The sequence below is a fragment of the Passer domesticus genome, chromosome 24 (genome assembly GCF_036417665.1).
Source record: "Passer domesticus isolate bPasDom1 chromosome 24, bPasDom1.hap1, whole genome shotgun sequence".
In the NCBI taxonomy this organism is placed as follows: Eukaryota; Metazoa; Chordata; class Aves; order Passeriformes; family Passeridae; genus Passer; species Passer domesticus.
Window position 1 is genome coordinate 1,637,301 of NC_087497.1, and position 18,995 is coordinate 1,656,295.

At 51.2% G+C, this 18,995-nt stretch overlaps 1 protein-coding gene across 1 annotated transcript; it reads left to right on the forward strand.

The window, feature by feature from the left end:
• The first annotated feature begins 54 nt into the window (after nt 1-54).
• Nucleotides 55-18,621, forward strand: ZCCHC17 (zinc finger CCHC-type containing 17). Its single transcript, XM_064398128.1, has 8 exons — nt 55-206; nt 320-425; nt 1,159-1,216; nt 6,232-6,332; nt 6,414-6,505; nt 8,157-8,257; nt 10,603-10,751; nt 17,848-18,621. Exons 2-8 carry the CDS (start codon nt 384-386, stop codon nt 18,010-18,012), a joined length of 708 nt encoding a protein of 235 aa, XP_064254198.1. The 5' UTR covers nt 55-206; nt 320-383; the 3' UTR covers nt 18,013-18,621.
• The last annotated feature ends 374 nt before the right edge of the window (nt 18,622-18,995 follow it).

Genomic DNA, 18,995 nt, shown 5'->3' on the forward strand with positions numbered 1-18,995 from the left:
TAGCATGGGTAGCGCCGATTGGCTGTTGGCCGCCACACAGCAACATTGCGCGCTGCGATTGGCGGGGAGCGCGGGCTTTCAGCGTGAGGGGGGAATGGCGGCTGAGGCGATGGCGCCGCGCTGGTGTTGCCGCCGCCGGCGCTGACGGGTCCGCACCGCCCCGCGGGCTCCGGGAGGAGCCGTCCTGTCCCACCGCGCCGCTCCGGGTCAGTCCTGCGCCGGGCAGTGCCGCTTGGCCCATCCCCGCGCTGCTCAAGCCGCTGAGCCCCTGAGGGCTCTCCGGGGTTTTCGGGCGTTGATGAAATGTTTCCTTTCTCAGCCTCCCGGAGGAGATGCGGTAGCGCACGGTGGATCCAGCTGGCTGTCGCGGCGCCCGGGAGGCGATGGAGCCGCTCCCCGAGCTCTACTCCATCTTCCAGGGCGAGGTGCGGCCGGGGCCGGGCTCGGCGTGAATTCCTTCTCGGTTCAGCGCGGGGCGGGTCCGGGCGCGGGCAGCTCTGCACAGCTGCACACAGCTGTGTGCGGGGTGGGGCAGCAGGGCGGGGGGGATTGTGCCCCTCTGCCCCGCTCGGGTGATTCCCCACCTGCAGAGCTCAGAATTCCAACAGCAGCAGCACCTGAGGAGCCCACGGAGCTGCTGCAGGGCTGGAGCTGCTGCAGGGCTGGAGCCCCTCTGGAGCCAGGCTGGGAGAGCTGGGGGTGCTCCCCTGCAGAGGAGAAGGCTCCAGGGAGAGCTCAGAGCCCTGGCAGGGCCTGAAGGGGCTCCAGGAGAGCTGCAGAGGGACTGGGGACAAGGATGGAGGGACAGCACACAGGGAATGGCTGCCACTGCCAGAGGGCAGCCATGGATGGGATCTTGGGAGTTGGGAATTGTTCCCTGGCAGGGTGGGGAGGGGCTGGGCTGGAATTGCCAGAGCAGCTGTGGCTGCCCCTGGATCCCTGGCAGTGCCCAAGGCCAGGCTGGATGGGGCTTGGAGCATCTGGGACAGTGGGAGGTGTCCCTGCCAGGGCAGGGGTGGCACTGGGTGGGATTTCAGGTCCCTCCAACCCTTCCCTGATTCTCTGCCCATCTCCAGGTCAGTGAGCTGGGCAGGTTTGTTGTGCACATTCTCCCCTCTTTGGGATTTTGTGCAGCTCTGCTGTTTGTTTTCTCCCCAGGTTGCTGCAGTGACAGACTATGGGGCCTTTATCAAAATCCCAGGCTGCAGGAAGCAAGGTTGGTGTCTGTGAAATTATTTCATTGTTGCTGTAGCCAAAGCAAGCAGCCTGCTCAGAATTAAAGGCTTTCAGAAAAAAAAAAAAACCCAGAAATTTAATTTTTCCTAAATTAGGAATAAATTTGGAAAGCATTTAGAATCTGATGGACTTTTGCATGATTACCATAGAAGTCTCAAAGGAGTTTTTGTTAACTTCAGGATATTTGGGGTGGGATTTTTGTAAATTCTGTGTATTTTGGGGGTTTGGTACCTTCAGAATCTTTTAGTGGAGGTTTTGATAACTAAAATAAGAATATTTTATAGAATCATTTGAAGGTAATGGCAGAACTGTAGAAATTCTGCAGTTTGCCCAATTTCCTCCTTTTAATGGTCAGTGGAAATGAGTGGAGAAAAAAGACTAAAACAATAAAATAAATGAAACTAAATAAATTAATGAAATGCAAATAAGTGGAAAATCAGATTTAAGCTGTGTTTGTGACAGTGGGACAGCTGCAGCCCCCCAGGAGCCCCTTCCCTGCTCCCTGCAGGGTTGTGGGCAGGGTTTTGGGCAGGACTGTGGCTGCTGGGGAGGCACAAAGTGCCTTGGAGTGGGGCTGGAACAGCCCAGTGCTCCCAGACTGCTCCTCCTGCATCTGAAAAACACCAATCACCTGTTTTTAAATTGCAAAAGATTAATAGTAATAAAATGGTTATAACGATAGTTATATAATTAGAGAAATAAAAGTATGGACAATTAGGATTAGGACAATATGAGCCAATAAAAACAAAGAGTTGGGGACTGTCCAGGTACCTCTTTGTGGGTGAAATAAGCCTGAGAAAGGACACACGGGGGATTTGGGGGGATTGAGGGGGAAATGGGGCAGGAAAAGGGGGATTTGGGGTGGCCGAGGTTACCAGGGGATTAACCCTCAGAAGCAATGCCTGCTGCATGTTCATACACCTCATCCCTGATGCACAAATCCCATTCACACAAAGGGAATTATTTCTGGCTGGTCAGTGGCAGCTCCTCCCTCTTCCTCAGGGCTGAGGAGGCAGGAAGAAGTGAATTCCCTCTGAGAAGGGATCAATAAATCCTCTCTATTCTCTGAAAGATCCAGGTGTGCTGTGGCTGCTCTGCTGCAAGTCCCTCATTCCTCTCTGTGAAAAGTATCTTATACAGCATGGTTTCTATTTGACCATTTTGTTATAACCTCAGACTATATCTCCCACTACTTCAGAAAGTTAAAATAGCATCACTTTCTAACATAACACATCTAATACTCATTTGAATATTTGTGAAAAGCCCATCGTAAAACACACATTTTTCACACTGCAGAACCCTGCTCTCTGCTGGCAGTTCCCAAAATCCAGTCCGGGCTGGGGTGGTGTCACCTGGCCAAGCAGGTCAAAAACTGGAGCACCCACTAAAATACTTCTATGGAAAATATATTGAATATAATAATATGATTAACATAATAATATTAACAACATTATTCTATATTATGATTTTTGTAATAAGTCATACTATGTAATATGAATGAATATATTATTCACAAATATATTTGCTATTATTAATAAATATTTTTATAAATATATTTATGTTATAAATAGATTTATTTTTATAAATACATTTATTACTTACAGAACACTGCTCTCTGCTGGCAGTTCCCAAATTCCAGTCCAGGCTGGGGTGGTGTCACCTGTCCAAGCAGGTCAAAAACTGGAGCACCCACTAAAATACTTCTATGGAAAATATATTGAATATAATAATATGATTAACATAATAATAACAACAATATTCTTATATAATATCATAATGGTTTTATAATAAGTCATATAATATGAATTAATATATTATTTACAAATATATTTGTTATTATTTTTTATTAATAGAATACTTATTTTTATAAATTTATGTTATAAATATATTTATTTTTAGAAATATATTAATTACTTGCAGAACCCTCCTCTCCACTGTGAGTACCCAAATTCCCATCCAGTTTGGGGTGGTGTCACCTGTCGTAGCAGTTCAAAAATTGGAGCAACCTCCAAAATACATCTATTACTAAAAAATAGATTATTCACAAATTTCTTTCTTATTATATATTATTCATAAATATAATTAGTATTTATAAATGTACTTGTCATTTATAAATATGGTTATTACTTGAATTTATTGTTAATATTACAGCTTTACTGGTGGTACCTGCATTATAAACAATAATCAAAAAATAGAAATTCAAAATGACTTAAAGAAGAAATAAAGTTTTAAAAATAAATTTAATTTATGATAAATATAAATTTAAATTAAAAAATATAAATAACAAATAAATTGACATACAATGTACATATGTACATATAAATTTAAATTTAACCTTTTTAAAATAAATAGTTTTAAAATTCTATTTAATAGTGTAAAAACACATTCTTCCCACTCCCCAAAGGATTATCTGCTCCAAGCACTTTGGAAACTGCAAATCCGAGGTTCAGTGGAGAATTGTCTATAGAACAGAAAAAAAGGATGAACAGAGGATTAAATGAACACTAATCAATTTAAAATTTCACTTATTAATTTATTCATTTTATTCTTTTCATTCATATTATTATTGAATTTCTTAATTAGCTTTATTAATGTTATTGTTTTAGTTTATTACTAATTTTATTACAAATTTCATTCATTTTATTTTATTTATTCTATTAATGTTATTATTTTAATTTATTTATTAATTTTATTAACTTGTGTATTAATTTATAACTAATTAATTATATTTATTTTTTATAATTACTTTATTGATAATTTATTAATCCTAGCACAATCTTCCCACACCCCTCAGCATTCCCTGCATGCCCTGAGGACCTGCAGGGTGGCAGCACAGCTGGGGCTGTTCCTGTCCCCTCTCTCAGGGTGACACAGCTGGGGCTGTTCCTGTCCCCTCTCTCAGGGTGACACACCTGGGGCTGTTCCTGTCCCCTCTCTCAGTGTGACACACCTGGGGCTGTTCCTGTCCCCTCTCTGTGTGACACACCTGGGGCTGTTCCTGTCCCTTCTGTCAGTGTGACACACCTGGGGCTGTTCCTGTCCCCTCTCTCAAGGTGACACACCTGGGGCTGTTCCTGTCCCCTCTCTCAGGGTGACACACCTGGGGTTGTTCCTGTCCCCTCTCTCAGTGTGACACACCCGGGGCTGTTCCTGTCCCTTCTGTCAGTGTGACACAGCTGGGGCTGTTCCTGTCCCCTCTCTCAGTGTGACACAGCTGGGGCTGTTCCTGTCCCCTCTCTCAGTGTGACACACCTGGGGCTGTTCCTGTCCCCTCCCTCAGGGTGACACACCTGGGGCTGTTCCTGTCCCCTCTCTGTGTGACACACCTGGGGCTGTTCCTGTCCCCTCTCTCAAGGTGACACACCTGGGGCTGTTCCTGTCCCCTCTCTGTGTGACACACCTGGGGCTGTTCCTGTCCCTTCTGTCAGTGTGACACACCTGGGGCTGTTCCTGTCCCCTCTCTCAAGGTGACACACCTGGGGCTGTTCCTGTCCCCTCTCTCAGGGTGACACACCTGGGGTTGTTCCTGTCCCCTCTCTCAGTGTGACACACCCGGGGCTGTTCCTGTCCCTTCTGTCAGTGTGACACAGCTGGGGCTGTTCCTGTCCCCTCTCTCAGGGTGACACACCTGGGGCTGTTCCTGTCCCCTCTCTCAGTGTGACACACCTGGGGCTGTTCCTGTCCCCTCTCTCAGTGTGACACAGCTGGGGCTGTTCCTGTCCCTTTTGTCAGTGTGACACACCTGGGGCTGTTCCTGTCCCCTCTCTCAGTGTGACACAGCTGGGGCTGTTCCTGTCCCTTCTGTCAGTGTGACACACCTGGGGCTGTTCCTGTCCCCTCTCTCAGTGTGACACACCTGGGGCTGTCCCTGTCCCTTCTGTCAGTGTGACACACCTGGGGCTGTTCCTGTCCCCTCTCTCAGTGTGACACACCTGGGGCTGTCCCTGTCCCCTCTCTCAGTGTGACACACCTGGGGCTGTTCCTGTCCCCTCTCTCAGTGTGACACACCTGGGGCTGTCCCTGTCCCCTCTCTCAGTGTGACACACCTGGGGCTGTTCCTGTCCCCTCTCTCTGTGTGACACAGCTGGGGCTGTTCCTGTCCCCTCTCTGGGTGACACACCTGGGGTTGTTCCTGTCCCCTCTCTCAGTGTGACACACCTGGGGCTGTCCCTGTCCCCTCTCTCAGTGTGACACAGCTGGGGCTGTTCCTGTCCCCTCTCTCTGTGTGACACACCTGGGGCTGTTCCTGTCCCCTCTCTCAGGGTGACACACCTGGAGCTCTTCCTGTCCCCTCTCTCAGTGTGACACACCTGGGGCTGTTCCTGTCCCTTCTCTCAGTGTGACACACCTGGGGCTGTTCCTGTCCCCTCTCTCAGGGTGACACACCTGGGGCTGTTCCTGTCCCTTCTGTCAGTGTGACACACCTGGGGCTGTTCCTGTCCCCTCTCTCAGTGTGACACACCTGGGGCTGTTCCTGTCCCTTCTGTCAGTGTGACACACCTGGGGCTGTTCCTGTCCCCTCTCTCAGTGTGACACACCTGGGGCTGTTCCTGTCCCCTCTCTCAGGGTGACACAGCTGGGGCTGTTCCTGTCCCCTCTCTCAAGGTGACACAGCTGGGGCTGTTCCTGTCCCCTCTCTCAGGGTGACACACCTGGGGCTGTTCCTGTCCCCTCTCTCAGGGTGACACACCTGGGGCTGTCCCTGTCCCCTCTCTCAGTGTGACACAGCTGGGGCTGTTCCTGTCCCCTCTCTCAGTGTGACACAGCTGGGGCTGTTCCTGTCCCTTCTCTCAAGGTGACACACCTGGGGCTGTTCCTGTCCCCTCTCTCAGGGTGACACACCTGGGGCTGTTCCTGTCCCTTCTGTCAGTGTGACACACCTGGGGCTGTTCCTGTCCCCTCTCTCAGGGTGACACACCTGGGGCTGTTCCTGTCCCCTCTCTCAGGGTGACACACCTGGGGCTGTTCCTGTCCCTTCTCTCCCATCCCCTGCAGGCCTGGTGCACAGGACTCACATGTCCTCCTGCCCCGTGGACAAACCCGCAGAGATGCTCGACGTGGGGGACAAGGTCTGGGTCAAGCTCATCGGGAGAGAGGTAACCCTAATTAAAGTCAAACACCCTGGGAGTTCATTAGCATCGTTAGGTCATTCATCCTGCTAATTGTGTGGTTTGCAGATGAAGGATGACAAGCTGAAGCTCTCCCTCTCCATGAAGGTTGTTCACCAAGGCACCGGGAAGGACCTGGACCCCAACAACGTTTCCCTTGAGTGGGTAAATCTGAGCAGAACACAGGGCATGGCTGCCCAGGGGGCACAGGGGGCATGGCTGCCCAGGGGACACAGGGCATGGCTGCCCAGGGGGCACGGGGCACAGTTTCCTATAGGACATGGGGCATGGCTGCCCAGGGGGCATGGCTTCCACTGCCAGAGGGCAGGGCTGTGTGGCAGCAGCTCTCTGGCCACAGAAAGCAGCATAACTTTGCCAGGCATTGTCCTGGGAAAGGCTGAGAGAAGATCAGAGAAAAGAATGAGAATTCTTATCTTCACTTGCTGCATCTGTTGTTGTGAACGTGTGGAATTTGTTATGGAGATTTGTTTACCAAAGGGTGGTTTCTTAATTAACCGGTGTTGATGGTGTTTTGATTAGAGGACCAATTAAGTCTGTCTGTATTGTAACTGTCTATAAAAGCAATGGGTTTCTTAAAAAAAGACAGATTATTGATCAGCCTGCTGTGAATCATGGAATCAATGCTAATTATTACCCGGCCAGGGATAGATGGGATTTTGGGAAGGGATTGTTCCTGGGAGCTGGGGAGAGGCTGGGATGGAATTTCCAGAGCAGCTGTGCCTGCCCCTGGATCCCTGGAGGTGTCCAAGCCAGGTCAGCTCAGCTCTTTGGGTTTAGAAAGTTTTACTTTTGAGAGTGTCCTGGTTTTGCATGGGAGGCTGCTGTGGGAAATCCAGGACTCCTGCAGAACTGAGCAGTGTGATCCAGCAGAAGCCTTTGCTGTTCACATTACACACACTTCTATAGACCCTACAAACTACTAAGTACACACTGCGTGATTGGTGCCTTGTCTTGCTCCCTCATTTTCTGCCTGCATTTCTCACAGTGTGTGATTGGTTACAGTGCAGGTGTTTCACAGCCCTCTGTTACCCAATTCTTGTGGTCTTGGTATTCGGTTTCTCAGCCTCTTCTTTCTTAATTCGCACAGTTTATGTTCCAATAGCCTCGAGGAATCCCTGAGGTTTGATAACAAACTCGGGAGCAGGCTGGCTGGTGCCCACTATGGCCTAACCCTGCAAATACATTGCAGCAGGAGACATTTACAGGGGTGATTTTCAATGCAGGGCCACCCCAGTGTAGGGAATAATGTGCTCTGACTCCATCATTCAGAAGGGTCAATAATGCTTTATTAAGCTGTGCTGTATTGCATTAATACTGTACTAAATTACATACTAAAGAGATATACTAAAAAATCCCCATGTCTGTCTGCAGACAGGCAGGACACAGCTTTGACCCAGTTGGCCAAGGAATCAAAACAACCTTCACCAGTTATAATTTGTCCAATTAACAAATCACTTTGGGTAAACAATCTCTATAACACATTCCACATGTGCAAAACAACAGGAGCAGTGAATAGAGATAAGAATTGTTTTCTCTTCTTCTTGAGCTTGCCACTGCCTTTCCTTAAGAGAAATCCTTGGGAACTTGTGCCTGCTGCTCTCTGTGAAGAGACCTGCAGCCACAAGTGAACTCAAAATTAGTGAAATCTCAAATTAGCAAACCAAAACCACCACACCACATAACCTTTAAAAGCCTTGTGGTCGTACAAAAACGTAAAAGGCTTTTGTTTGTAAAAAATGAGGGATGAAAAATGAGAATGGATTGAAACTGGAGCTGTTCTTGTCCTCCCAGCCAGGATGAGAGGAAGAAACGCAGCTTCAGGGACTACACGAGCCAGAAGATCACCCTGGAGGCCGTGCTGAACACGGTGTGCAAGAAGTGTGGCTGCAAAGGTGGGTCTGGGCTGCTGCCCTATGGCTCTGTCCCAGCCAGGCAGTGACCCTTGGAGGGCTTGTGTCAGTGTCTGTCTTGTGGTTGGAATCCAAAATGGTTTGGGTTGGAAGGGACCTTAAATCCCACCTGATTCCAGTCCCCAGGGATACCTTCCACCATCCCAGGCTGCTCCAAGCCCCAGTGTCCAACCTGGTCCTGTCCAACTGGACACCAGTTGTAAGGACTGAAGTTTGGTTCCATGTTCCTCCTTTAGAGGAGGGAGGTTTTATCTCTTGCTACAAAACCAAAAGATTTAATTCAAGTCCCTTAAAAAAAATTTAAAAAGTTTATTCCTTAAAATCACACCCCTTTGGGCTACTGGTAAGGGACCAGTGGAGGCCACGAAGATGATGAAGGACTGGAGAGATGAGGAGAGAGTGAGGAGAGAGTGAGGGAGCTGGGCCTGGTTGTTGTGGAGAACAAAACTGAGAGGGAATCCCATCAATCCACACAAATATCCCCAGGGGGTGTCAGAGGATGGTGCAGGCTCTGCTCAGGGACAGGACAAAGACTGATGGCCAGAAAGTGAAACACAACGAGCTCCACCTCACTGTGAGGAAAAAATTCTGTACATGAGGAGTGGCAGAGGACAGGGAGGGAGTGGAGTCTGCCTTTCTGGAGCCATCCCAGCCCCCTGGATGTGTCCCTGTGTCACCTGCTCCAGGGGATCTCCAGAGGTCCCTTCAACCCCAACCATTCTTTAGGTTGGAAAAGAGCTCCGAGAACATCAAATCCAAGCTGTGCCCCATCCCCACCTTGTCCCTAGCCCAGAGCACTCAGTGCCACATCCAGGAATTCCTGGGACACCCCCAGGGATGGGCACTCCAGACCCCCTGGGCAGCTCCTGCCAAGGCCTGACCCCCCTTTCCATGGGGAAATTCCTGCTGTGCCCACCCTGAGCCTGCCCTGGCCCAGCCTGAGGCCGTTCCCTCTCCTCCTGTCCCTGTTCCCTGGAGCACAGCCCGACCCCCCCGGCTGTCCCCTCCTGTCAGGAGCTGTGCAGAGCCACAAGGTCCCCCCTGAGCCTCCTTTTCTCCAGGCTGAGCCCCTTTCCAGCTCCCCCAGCCTCTCCTGGGGCTGCAGCCCTGTTCCTGAGCAGCAGAGCCCCTGGCCTCACCTGCCATCCGTGTTGTAGTGCAGCTCCATGACAGCCCCGCTGTGTCCCTTCAGGGTGGCAAAGTTGTCACAGTCCCCGTAGACGTTCCAGAGCACTGGGGGACAGCAAGGGACAGGTGAGCACAGGAGCAGCCCGTGCTGTGCATGGAGCTGATCTCTGGGCTTTCAGCAAGTGCAGGATGGATCACCCCACCACTGCTGGGTCCCATTTGAGGTAATTACTCTGATTTTGGTTTTTACAAAGCAAACAAACCTTCAGCAGGTGATCCCGCTGTGAACAACCATCAGTGGAAGCTGCAGCTCAGTTGGTGGGACATTGGGACACTGGAGCTGTGTCTTGGAGCTAAAACCAAGTTTGTGGTGCCTGCTGAAATGATGTCCTGCCTGGTTCAGCAGTATGAAGATAATTTTGTGGTGAATTTCAGTAGATTTATTCAAGTTGCTGAGGTACAAAGTAGGGTTTTTTTGTGCAGGAGTTTTTGCTGTGCCCTACTTGTGTTATTTAGAGGAAATGGTTAATGGGGCTCGTGCTATTCTGGAGGAGGTTAATGCTGAGTGTGGGCCCTGTAGTTATAGAGAAATTTCCTTAAAATACTATTTTAAAGGATTATTTCTATTTAAAGAACTATTATGTATAAAACAGTATTTTAAAGAGCCCCCAAAAACAGGATTATGCCTATTTCCAGTCTGCTTTTTAATAATGGTGTCTCCTCCTAACAGCAAGTGCCAGCTCTCCAAATTTCCCCTGCAGCTCTTAGTAGGTCAGCTTTGATTTCTCCAGAGTAGAAAGGGTAGAACCAGAAGAGCTGAATTTCTCTCTCTTTGTGGCTTTAGCTCATTTTCCAGGTGCCAATCACACCAATTTACTTTTCCCCCATTCTTTTCTGGACTGTTTAAGCCCGTGCAGAGACAGATTTTTACTTGCTGAGACAAGAATATTTTCTCTTTTGCCTAACTAATCCCTCCAGAATGACCTGGGTTATGTTTGTTCCCTGTCCTGTGTAATCAGGGCATGTTCAACCAGCTGAAATTCCAGGATAAAAAATGTCCAGTGTAGATTTTCTCCTTGTGACTGATAATCAAAAGAGCCTTGGCAGCACTTCAGGTGTATGAAATGCATTTGTTAAAAAAAGAACAAAAAGAAAGAAAAGGGGCTGGGTTGTTCCTTCAAACACCTTTTTTTTTCCAGGTCACTTTGCCAAGGAGTGTTTCATGCAGCCTGGAGGAACCAAATACAGCCTCATTCCAGAGGAGGAGGAAGAGGAGGGGGCAGCAGCAGGACATGAAGGGGACAAAAAGATCAGCCAGGCTGAGGAGTCTTCAAAAAAGAGGAAGAAGGTACGAGGTGGCCTCTGGCTGGCCTGGAAAAGGAAATGGGGGATGGGGATTTGCTCTTTAGCTACAACTGAGTTACTCCAGCCAGGTGGTGTGAGTAGCCAGGTGTGGGCTGAGAAGGTGCCTCAGTTTTGGGCAGATTCTGTAGCAAAACAGGAACCTCCTCTGCAGATTTCTTATTAATTCTTAGATTTTCTCCTTTTATTGTCAAGTTCCCTTCAAGCTGGTTTTGTGCTACAACACACACTCAAAAGATATTCTTAGAGTGACAAAAAGATGATTGTAGTTGTTCCTGGTCTTTGTGAGGCTCTTCAGGCATTGCTTCAGTCTCCTAAATTCCTGTTTTCCTCTTTTTCCTGCCCTCACACCCTTCTTTGATCTGGACTCAGTGCCCTGCTGGCTCCAGGGGTATCCTGACCCTGCCAGAGCTGTGGGAATTGGGTTTATCTGCACACTCTGGGGGAAAATCCCTGGCTGTGTTTGCACAGGGAGCATTCCCAGGCTCCAGAGCAATTTCTGTCCCTGTGAAAATGGCACCAGATCAGAGACATTTCCCAGGCTGTGTTTGACCTCTGGCTCGGAGCAGGATGAGATAAAATAAAACACAGGTGAGAGCTGAACCCAAGCCAGGAGCTTTTGATGGTCAAATTTATTCAGGAATGAGTATTCACAGAGTCCCAGAGGGTTTGGGGTGGAAGGGACCTTAAATCCCATCCCACCCCTGCCATGGCCCCAGGTTTCCAAGCCCCATCCAGCCTGGCCTGGGACACATCCAGGGGCAGCCACAATCCAGTTCAACACTTCAATAAATAAACAAACTCTTCCATCAGCCCCTTCACAGTCCCACTTTTAATTACTCTTCCAAAGCCCTTTCTCTGTTTTTTCCCCTCCTTCCAGCTCTGTGGCCTCTCTGTATCCCTGGAGACTGGCAACAGGCAGAAAAGACTCAAGTTATTTAAAAGTTTTGGGGAAAATTACACAAAGAAGTGCACAGACAGCTTGTTAACCTACCCCTGCCCATCCACCAGCATGGGGATTCCCAGTGGAGTCTTGCCCTGCTGACACTACAGGAAATGTGGGTCACTGTCCTGAATTTGTTCCTGATTTTTTTTTGGTTTGGTGGATTAATAGCTTTCCTTGAAATCTCACTTGTTCCTTTGATCTCCCTCCCTTCTCAAGGGTGACATCAAAAGTTGTCAGATGTTTTCCAGAGCTGGAATAATAAAACTTGGAGCTTTTTTGGAGGCAGGATGTGGGATCCTGGGGATGAATGGTTCCCTTGTAGTCTGGAGTGCCTGCTGTGCTCTTGTCTGGGAGCCACCATGTGCTTCCCTGCTTGCCTGGAGCTCCAGGGATTTACAGCATGTGGAAATAGCTCCCTGGATGCAGGGACATCTCCTTGCTGACCTGTCCCCTCCCGTGTGTGTGACACCAGTGTGGCCCTGGGGTTTTTAAATGAGAGGAGGGAGCTGCCAGCTCCCAAGGGATTCCATCTCCACTGAGTGTCAGAGCAGTAAAATTAATATTTGTGATTGTTCAGGGTCAGCATTTTGTGCTTTCCTGGATTTGATGTTTCCTTGCAGTTTCTGGGGTTTTTCTCCTCTTCCCAGAGATTCCTCCAGGATCCTCACCCCCTTTTTTTTGTTCACCTTGCCTTCCCAGTGGTTCCCAGCTCCTGTTTTCTCTCCTGCCTGAGCCCCTCAGTATTCCCAGGCTGGAGCTGGATTCGGGTGGCACTGGTGTGACAGTGACACATCCTTGGGTGGCAGCACTGAGCCCTGTCCTGTCTCCTGTAACCCCTGAGAAAATGGGTGATGCAGGGAGAAGGGGAGAGGCTGGAGGGTGTCCAGGGAAGGGAACGGAGCTGGGAGGGGGCTGGAGAATCCTGAGGGAGCTGGGAAGGGGCTCAGCCTGAGAAAAGGAGGCTCAGGGGGGCCCTTGTGGCCCTGCCCAGCTCCTGACAGGAGGGGACAGCCGGGGATGCTCCAGGGAATGAGGGGAGGGGTGAGAGCAAACAGCCTCAGGTTGTGCTGAGAGAGGTTTGGGGCAGCCACTGCTCAGCCCATGGCAAGTTAGAAAAAATAGACATTTAAAGGTTGTCCACATGACAGCCTGACAGCCCAATAACATGGCTGTTCTCCCCATCCTTGTACCTTCAGCACAGGAGTGTGCAGCTGCTCCCTTCTCTCTTCCCCAGAACAGGGCAAGATGGCACTGAAGTGCAAAGTAAGAGCCAGCAAACACTGAGCCACCCTCCCCTGCAGCAGGAGAGGGCAGGGGGATTGCACCTACTCTGACCCCACCTCTGCTTCAAACCCCTCCTGGCTTCCCTGCCCTCTCAGCAGTCTGGGTGTTTTGAAGGTTTATGGAGGGGTTCTCCCCTCTGCCTTTGAAGTTTTTGCTCCCTTGTCTGCTTTTCCCTTTATATACCCCACTTGGGATTTTTCCCAAATATCTCCTATCCAGATATTTGGGAAAAACCCTTCACAAAAAGGGTTGATAGAACTGTCCTGGCAGTGCTGGAGTCCCCACCCCTCCTAAACCACGTGGAGGTGGCACCTGGGACCTGCTGGTGGTGCTGGGGCCACAGCTGGACTGGCTGGTCTTGGAGGGCTTTTCCAACCTAAACAATTCCAGGACTCCATGGTGCTGTGCCAGGGACGAGCCCTGGGGCTGTCTGGGACAGCTGGGCAGGCCCAGGCTCCGTGTCCCTTCTCCTCCTGGGGTCACAGGGTGAAGGAGCTCCTGTGGGAACAGCAGTGTCCCTGCTGGGCTTGTGTGGGAGGCAGGAGGCTGGGAATGGCTGAGCCCTTCTCGTCCTGCTGCCTTTGTCCTCCAGGAAAAAACCTGCAGTGCTGACTGAGGGATAACCCCTTGCACTGAAATGCTCCAAGTTTATCCCATGTTCTGCTCACACAACCTCAAATTTGGGGGTTTGGATCCATTTCAGAGTTCCTTATGAGCTTTATTCCACATGGAACAGCTCATCCCTGAGGTGGTTTTGGGTGGCCTTTGGGATTGGGGCTTTTTTATGACTTTGATGCTTTTTTCCTCACCTCTTCGAAGATTTCCAGATCTTCCTGCAGATCTTCATGTTAAAACCACACCTAAGTGTGTTTGTTCTGTGACTTGTGGCTCATCCAGCCTTGGTCCATCCTCAGTTTTACTGGTTTTACTGGTTCTGGCATTAAGAGACCACAGCCTTTCACACATTGTCTTCATTGAAATTTTTCTGAATCTGGCTGTCTTTATTTACCGGCTGGGTTCTTCTCCTCAGCTTCATTCTGACTGCTCCTCCAACAAAGGATGCAAAAACACCTTTAGATTGGTGTAATGAATCTTGTTTGGAATGAAATTGGCTGGTGGAATGAGGATAAAGAATAAAATTAAGAAGCCTGGAAGGATTCCTGGCACACCCCTGGGGATGCAGACAGACATTAGGAATCCATTCCAGTTTTTCAGAAGGATAAGACACTAAGTCTTGGAATGGGATCTTTACTCCTCAGAAGGGTCTGGTGAAAAATATTTCGACTTCTTGGACAGTTCTGGGCACTCCCCTCTTATCTCAACCCCAAATACCTTTAGGAGGAATGAGCTGTTGAACATTCTGAGAGCACAGCCTGGAGCAGTTTCCTCACAAAGGACAGCCTGGAGTGCTGGAGGGGCCCCTCTTGGAGGAATTTCTGGAGCAGTAGGGAAGGAGTTCCATGAAAACCAGCACTCAGGCTCCAGCCCAGCCTGCTGCTGTCCTGGCAGCTCCAGCAGGGGCTTGGAGAGAGGTTTTGGAGCAATTCTGTTGGGTTCTGGTGTGCTAATTGATAGGTGGGGCAGGATGTGCAAGGAACCATGAACTGCAGCTCTGTGTGCTGGGAGCCCTCTGTACCGGGAGCTGCTTGGGCCAAATCCTCTCCAAATACTGCCCCAAAATGCAGTGTTTGGGCTGCTGGGTGTGCCCTGAGCTGAGCTGGGTGTGCCAGAGCTGAGCTGAGCCCCATCCAGCAGGGCTGGAGGGCACTTGGCAGCTCAGGGTGTCCCTGCAGGCACAGACCTGGGCTTTGTGGGCAGTCCCTGAGCTGCAGACACCCCCTGGTGACCTCAGTGCTGGTCCCTCAGGGCTGGGCTGCTGCACTGAAGGAAAGGTCTGGGGCAGGATGCTGCTCCTGCAGGAGGATTTTGCAGCAGCTCTGCCTCCTGCTGCTGAAATTCGTAAAATCATGGGATAGGTTGGGTTGGAGGGACCTTAAATGCCATCCAGTGCCACCCCTGCCATGGGCAGGACGCCTTCCACTGTCCCAGGGTGCTCCAAAGCCCTTCCAGCCATGGAGCAGCCACAATTTTTCCTCTGGGAATGCTCAGCTCTCCTTGTTTCCTGCTGCACTTCCAGCCCAGGCTGTGCTGATTTGCTGCACTGGAAGAATCAGAGAATCCTGGAATATCCAGGCTGGAAAAGACACACACAAGGATCACTTAGTTCAGCTCCTGGCCCTGCACAGGACACCCCAAGAGCCCCACTGTGTGCCAGAAAAGGGATTTGCCTCTCTTGGAGTGATCTTGGCTGTTAGAAGCTCCCAAAAAGGTGGGAGTGAGGGTTTGTTGATTTTTCCAGCCAGCACAATGCCCATGTGTGCTTTTTTGTCCCCTGCTCCATCCCCAGGAGCGTGTGTGACATCCTGTCCTGCCTTCAGCCCTCACATCCTGAGAAAGTTTCCCAAGCTCTGGAATGAAGCTCTTGGTTGTGAAGGTCTTGTCAAACTTTCTCACCATGTGCACGGGCTGGAAAAGCTTGAGAAAATTCTCCTTGCTGCATCCCCTTCTCTGGAGGATTTAACTCCTTCCCATCCTCTTAGGACTGGGAGGATTTGCTTCTGCCTCTCCTCTGTAGGTCAGGGAGTTTTGATGAGTCTGTTGTTACCCCACAGGAAAATAGACTCAATTTTGGATGACATTATTTGGTGTTAGGGAGCTGAAATGTGCCAAGGGTCTGGTGGGTGTGGAGCCACTCCATCCTCTGCTCCCTTCCCTGGAGTCCCAGAGGACTCTGCTGCATGCTCAGCTCTGGGTGTTGTCTTTGTTCTTCCAGCTCCCTAAAAAAGCTGTTCTGTTTGATTAAAAATCAGCTGCCAGCTCCTTTCCTTTTTCCTCACCTGGCAGCCTGGGCCTGGTGCTCGGACACCCAATCCAATTTGGGCACAGGTGCTTAAAAGCTGGGTTAGTCAGAGCTCTGAGCTGAGCTTGCTGGGCCACATTCCTCACTGGGGCTGTCTAAACCTGTCCCAGGGCTTTGGTCACCTCGGTTGCCATCTCTGCTCCCTGAAACCCTCCTTGGCTTCTCTGCTTGAGTCCTCAAATAGGGCAGAAATTCCTGATCAGCCCCTCTGGAGCCAGGCTGGGAGAGCTGGGGGTGCTCCCCTGGAGAGGAGAAGGCTCCAGGGAGAGCTCAGAGCCCTGGCAGGGCCTGAAGGGGCTCCAGGAGAGCTGCAGAGGGACTGGGGACAAGGATGGAGGGACAGGACACAGGCAATGGAATTGGAATGGAATTGAAATTGGAAATGGGGAGATTTGGTTGGGATATTGGGAAGCAATTCCTGGATGTGGAGAGGGGCTGGGCTGGAATTGCCAGAGCAGCTGTGGCTGCCCCTGGATCCCTGGCAGTGCCCAAGGCCAGGCTGGACATTGGGGCTGGGAGCACCTGGGGCAGTGGGAACTGTCCCTGCCAGGGCACAGAGGTGGAACTGGGTGGTTTTTCAGCTCCCTTCCAACCCAAACCACTCTGTGACCCTCAGAGCCTTTTGCCAGGAGAGTCTCTCAGGGACTGGCTGGCCATGGCTGGAGTTGGTGGATCCTTGCTGGAGCCTGGTGCTGCTGTGCATTGACCATGCAAGGTGCAGTTGTTTTAGAGGCACATTCAGCTGCTTCCCTTCATTTCCAGAGCCAAGGTGAAGGAACACCTGAGTTTTTGCAGGATGGACTTTGCCAGGCCCTTGGGAGCTGCTGGCAGCATTCCTGCTCCCTGCTGGAGGGGAATGCAGGGGATGAACCCTGGCATCAGTCAGATCCTCTCCCCAGGCCTGTGTCCTGATTAAATATCCCCAAATTGCCATCCTGCATCATTAAACACTGCTGGTCTGCCTTGGAGTGATCGCAGTGCCCCCAGGCCTGACCTCAGGGTAATCCTGCCTGCTGCTTTGTCACAAATTGGAGAGTTTAGATCCATTTCAGAGCTCCTGAGGGGCTTTACTCCAACACCAGCTGTTCTCCTGCTGCAGCCAAGGGTCACTCTGCAGCTTCTGGCTCGGGGCTTTGCAGAAACACAGCATGAGGGAGAGAGCAGCAGAGGAGGGTGGAAGAGAAGTTTGGGAACAGGAGGGTGTGCAAGGAGAGCCGGGAAGCAGGAGAGGGTGTGAAGGAATCAGCAGGAAGGGGTGCAGTTGGGATGCAGAGGGAATTGGGGAGCAGGACAGGGGGCAATGGGAAGATGAGCAGGTTGGGGTTCAGGAGAAATTGGGGAGCAGGAAGGGGTGCAGTGGGAAGTTGGGGAGCAGGAAGAGGTGCAGAGGAAGTTGGGAAAGAGGAGGGGTGGTGAAATCTTTCGGGAGGTTGTGCAAGGAGCCGCATCTTGCAGGAGGGCACTGACCTCGTCCTGCTCCAGGGAAGCTCCACTGGGCTCTCCTGCCCAGAGCTGGGAGTGTTTGGGTGCTCCAGTGCTCCTGTCCTGCCAGGCTGGAGCTGGTGCTGGGCTGGGGCTGTAGGGATGGTGCTCATGGCTGGTTAAGAAACCCAATTTTTGGGCAAAAATGCTTCGTCCTTCCAACTTTTATTAATAAAGAACAATGAAATAATGGAATGAGAGTAAGAACTCTCCTTCCATGACTTATCCAGTGTTTTCCAGCCTTGGATTTCCATGTTGCTGCCCCTCTGCTCCGATTCCTGCCATGCTCTGTGCCCTGCCCTGCAGCTGAGAGCTGGCAGTGGTGGTGAACTCCTGCCTCCTGAGGCACTGTGCCCTTTCCATGCAGGAACAGGCCCAGAAAGGCTCGTGCTGCCCTGCTGAGCAGCAGGGCGGGCATTCCCACATTCCCGCTTTGCTGTGTTTTCCCAGGAGAAGAAGAAGAAGAAGAAGCACAAGGCCAGGCAGTCCTCGGAGTCGGACTCGGCCAGCTCGGCCTCGGACAGCGACGGAGCTCAGCCCTGCAGCAAGAGGCCCAAGCACGCCAGGAAACCCAGCAAGGCTCCCAAGAAGAAGAAGAAGAAGCACAAGAAGTAGCCCTGGGGCGAGCAGGGCAGGCTGGGCTGCTGCTACGGCATTCCCTGGTGCAGCCAGCAGGGACCAGCAGCTCCTGCTCCCGGGACAAGGAGTTTATTTCAAAGTAACGTGTGCTGTTACAGGTGTTGACCTGGCTGCGAGCTGTCCTCTGTCACCTTGGGCACAGGCTGCCCCTTTGTCCCACAGCTGCTGCCAGCACGGGCTCATGACACCCTGCAGGGCACCCCTGCTGTGCCACAGCCTGGGCACTGCCAGGTCCCAGCTCCTGTGACAACGGGGGGACAGCAGCCCTGCAGAGCTCGGGGTGGCACAGCCAGGCCCACAGCGTGCTGGGGACAGGGTTTGGTGGGACCTCAGCCCCCTGGCACAGAGCTCGGGGTGGCACAGCCAGGCCCACAGCGTGCTGGGGACAGGGTTTGGTGGGACCTCAGCCCCCTGGCACAGAGCTCTGGGCTGCAAACCTGCCCCGGCTCCCTCGGTCTCTACAAACACCAGGAGTGGAGGAGCAAGGAGCAAATGGGGGAGTGCAGATACTGGGAGTAAACATGGACTGTGGAGTGTTTGCTGCCTTGGAAAGGGATGGAAAATAAATCCCTGCTCTCTCCAGCTGCACTTTGTACCGGCTCCTTTCTTCTGTACCCTCCACACTTCATCTTGGGCAGGGGGAGAACAGCTCTGGCTGCGTGGAGACGGGAAAGGGTTTTTTTTTGAGTTCTGGCTGCTTCCCCAGGTTCCCTGGGGTGGGAAGGGGGTGTGTGGTGAGGTAACCCATAGGAGAAGCCTTCTGCAGGGAGCATAAATCTTGTAACTGGAGCTGAAGGTCAGGGGAAGGGATGGCAGGGGGAGGGTGCCAGGAGCAGCTCGGCCCTGCTGGGACAGATGTGAACGGGGAAGGAGCCACCCCTGCGGCCTCTGGCTCTGCAGGGAGCTGGGAGAGGCAGCTGTTGGTGTGGCACGAGAGTTGGGACTGCTGCTGCAGCCTC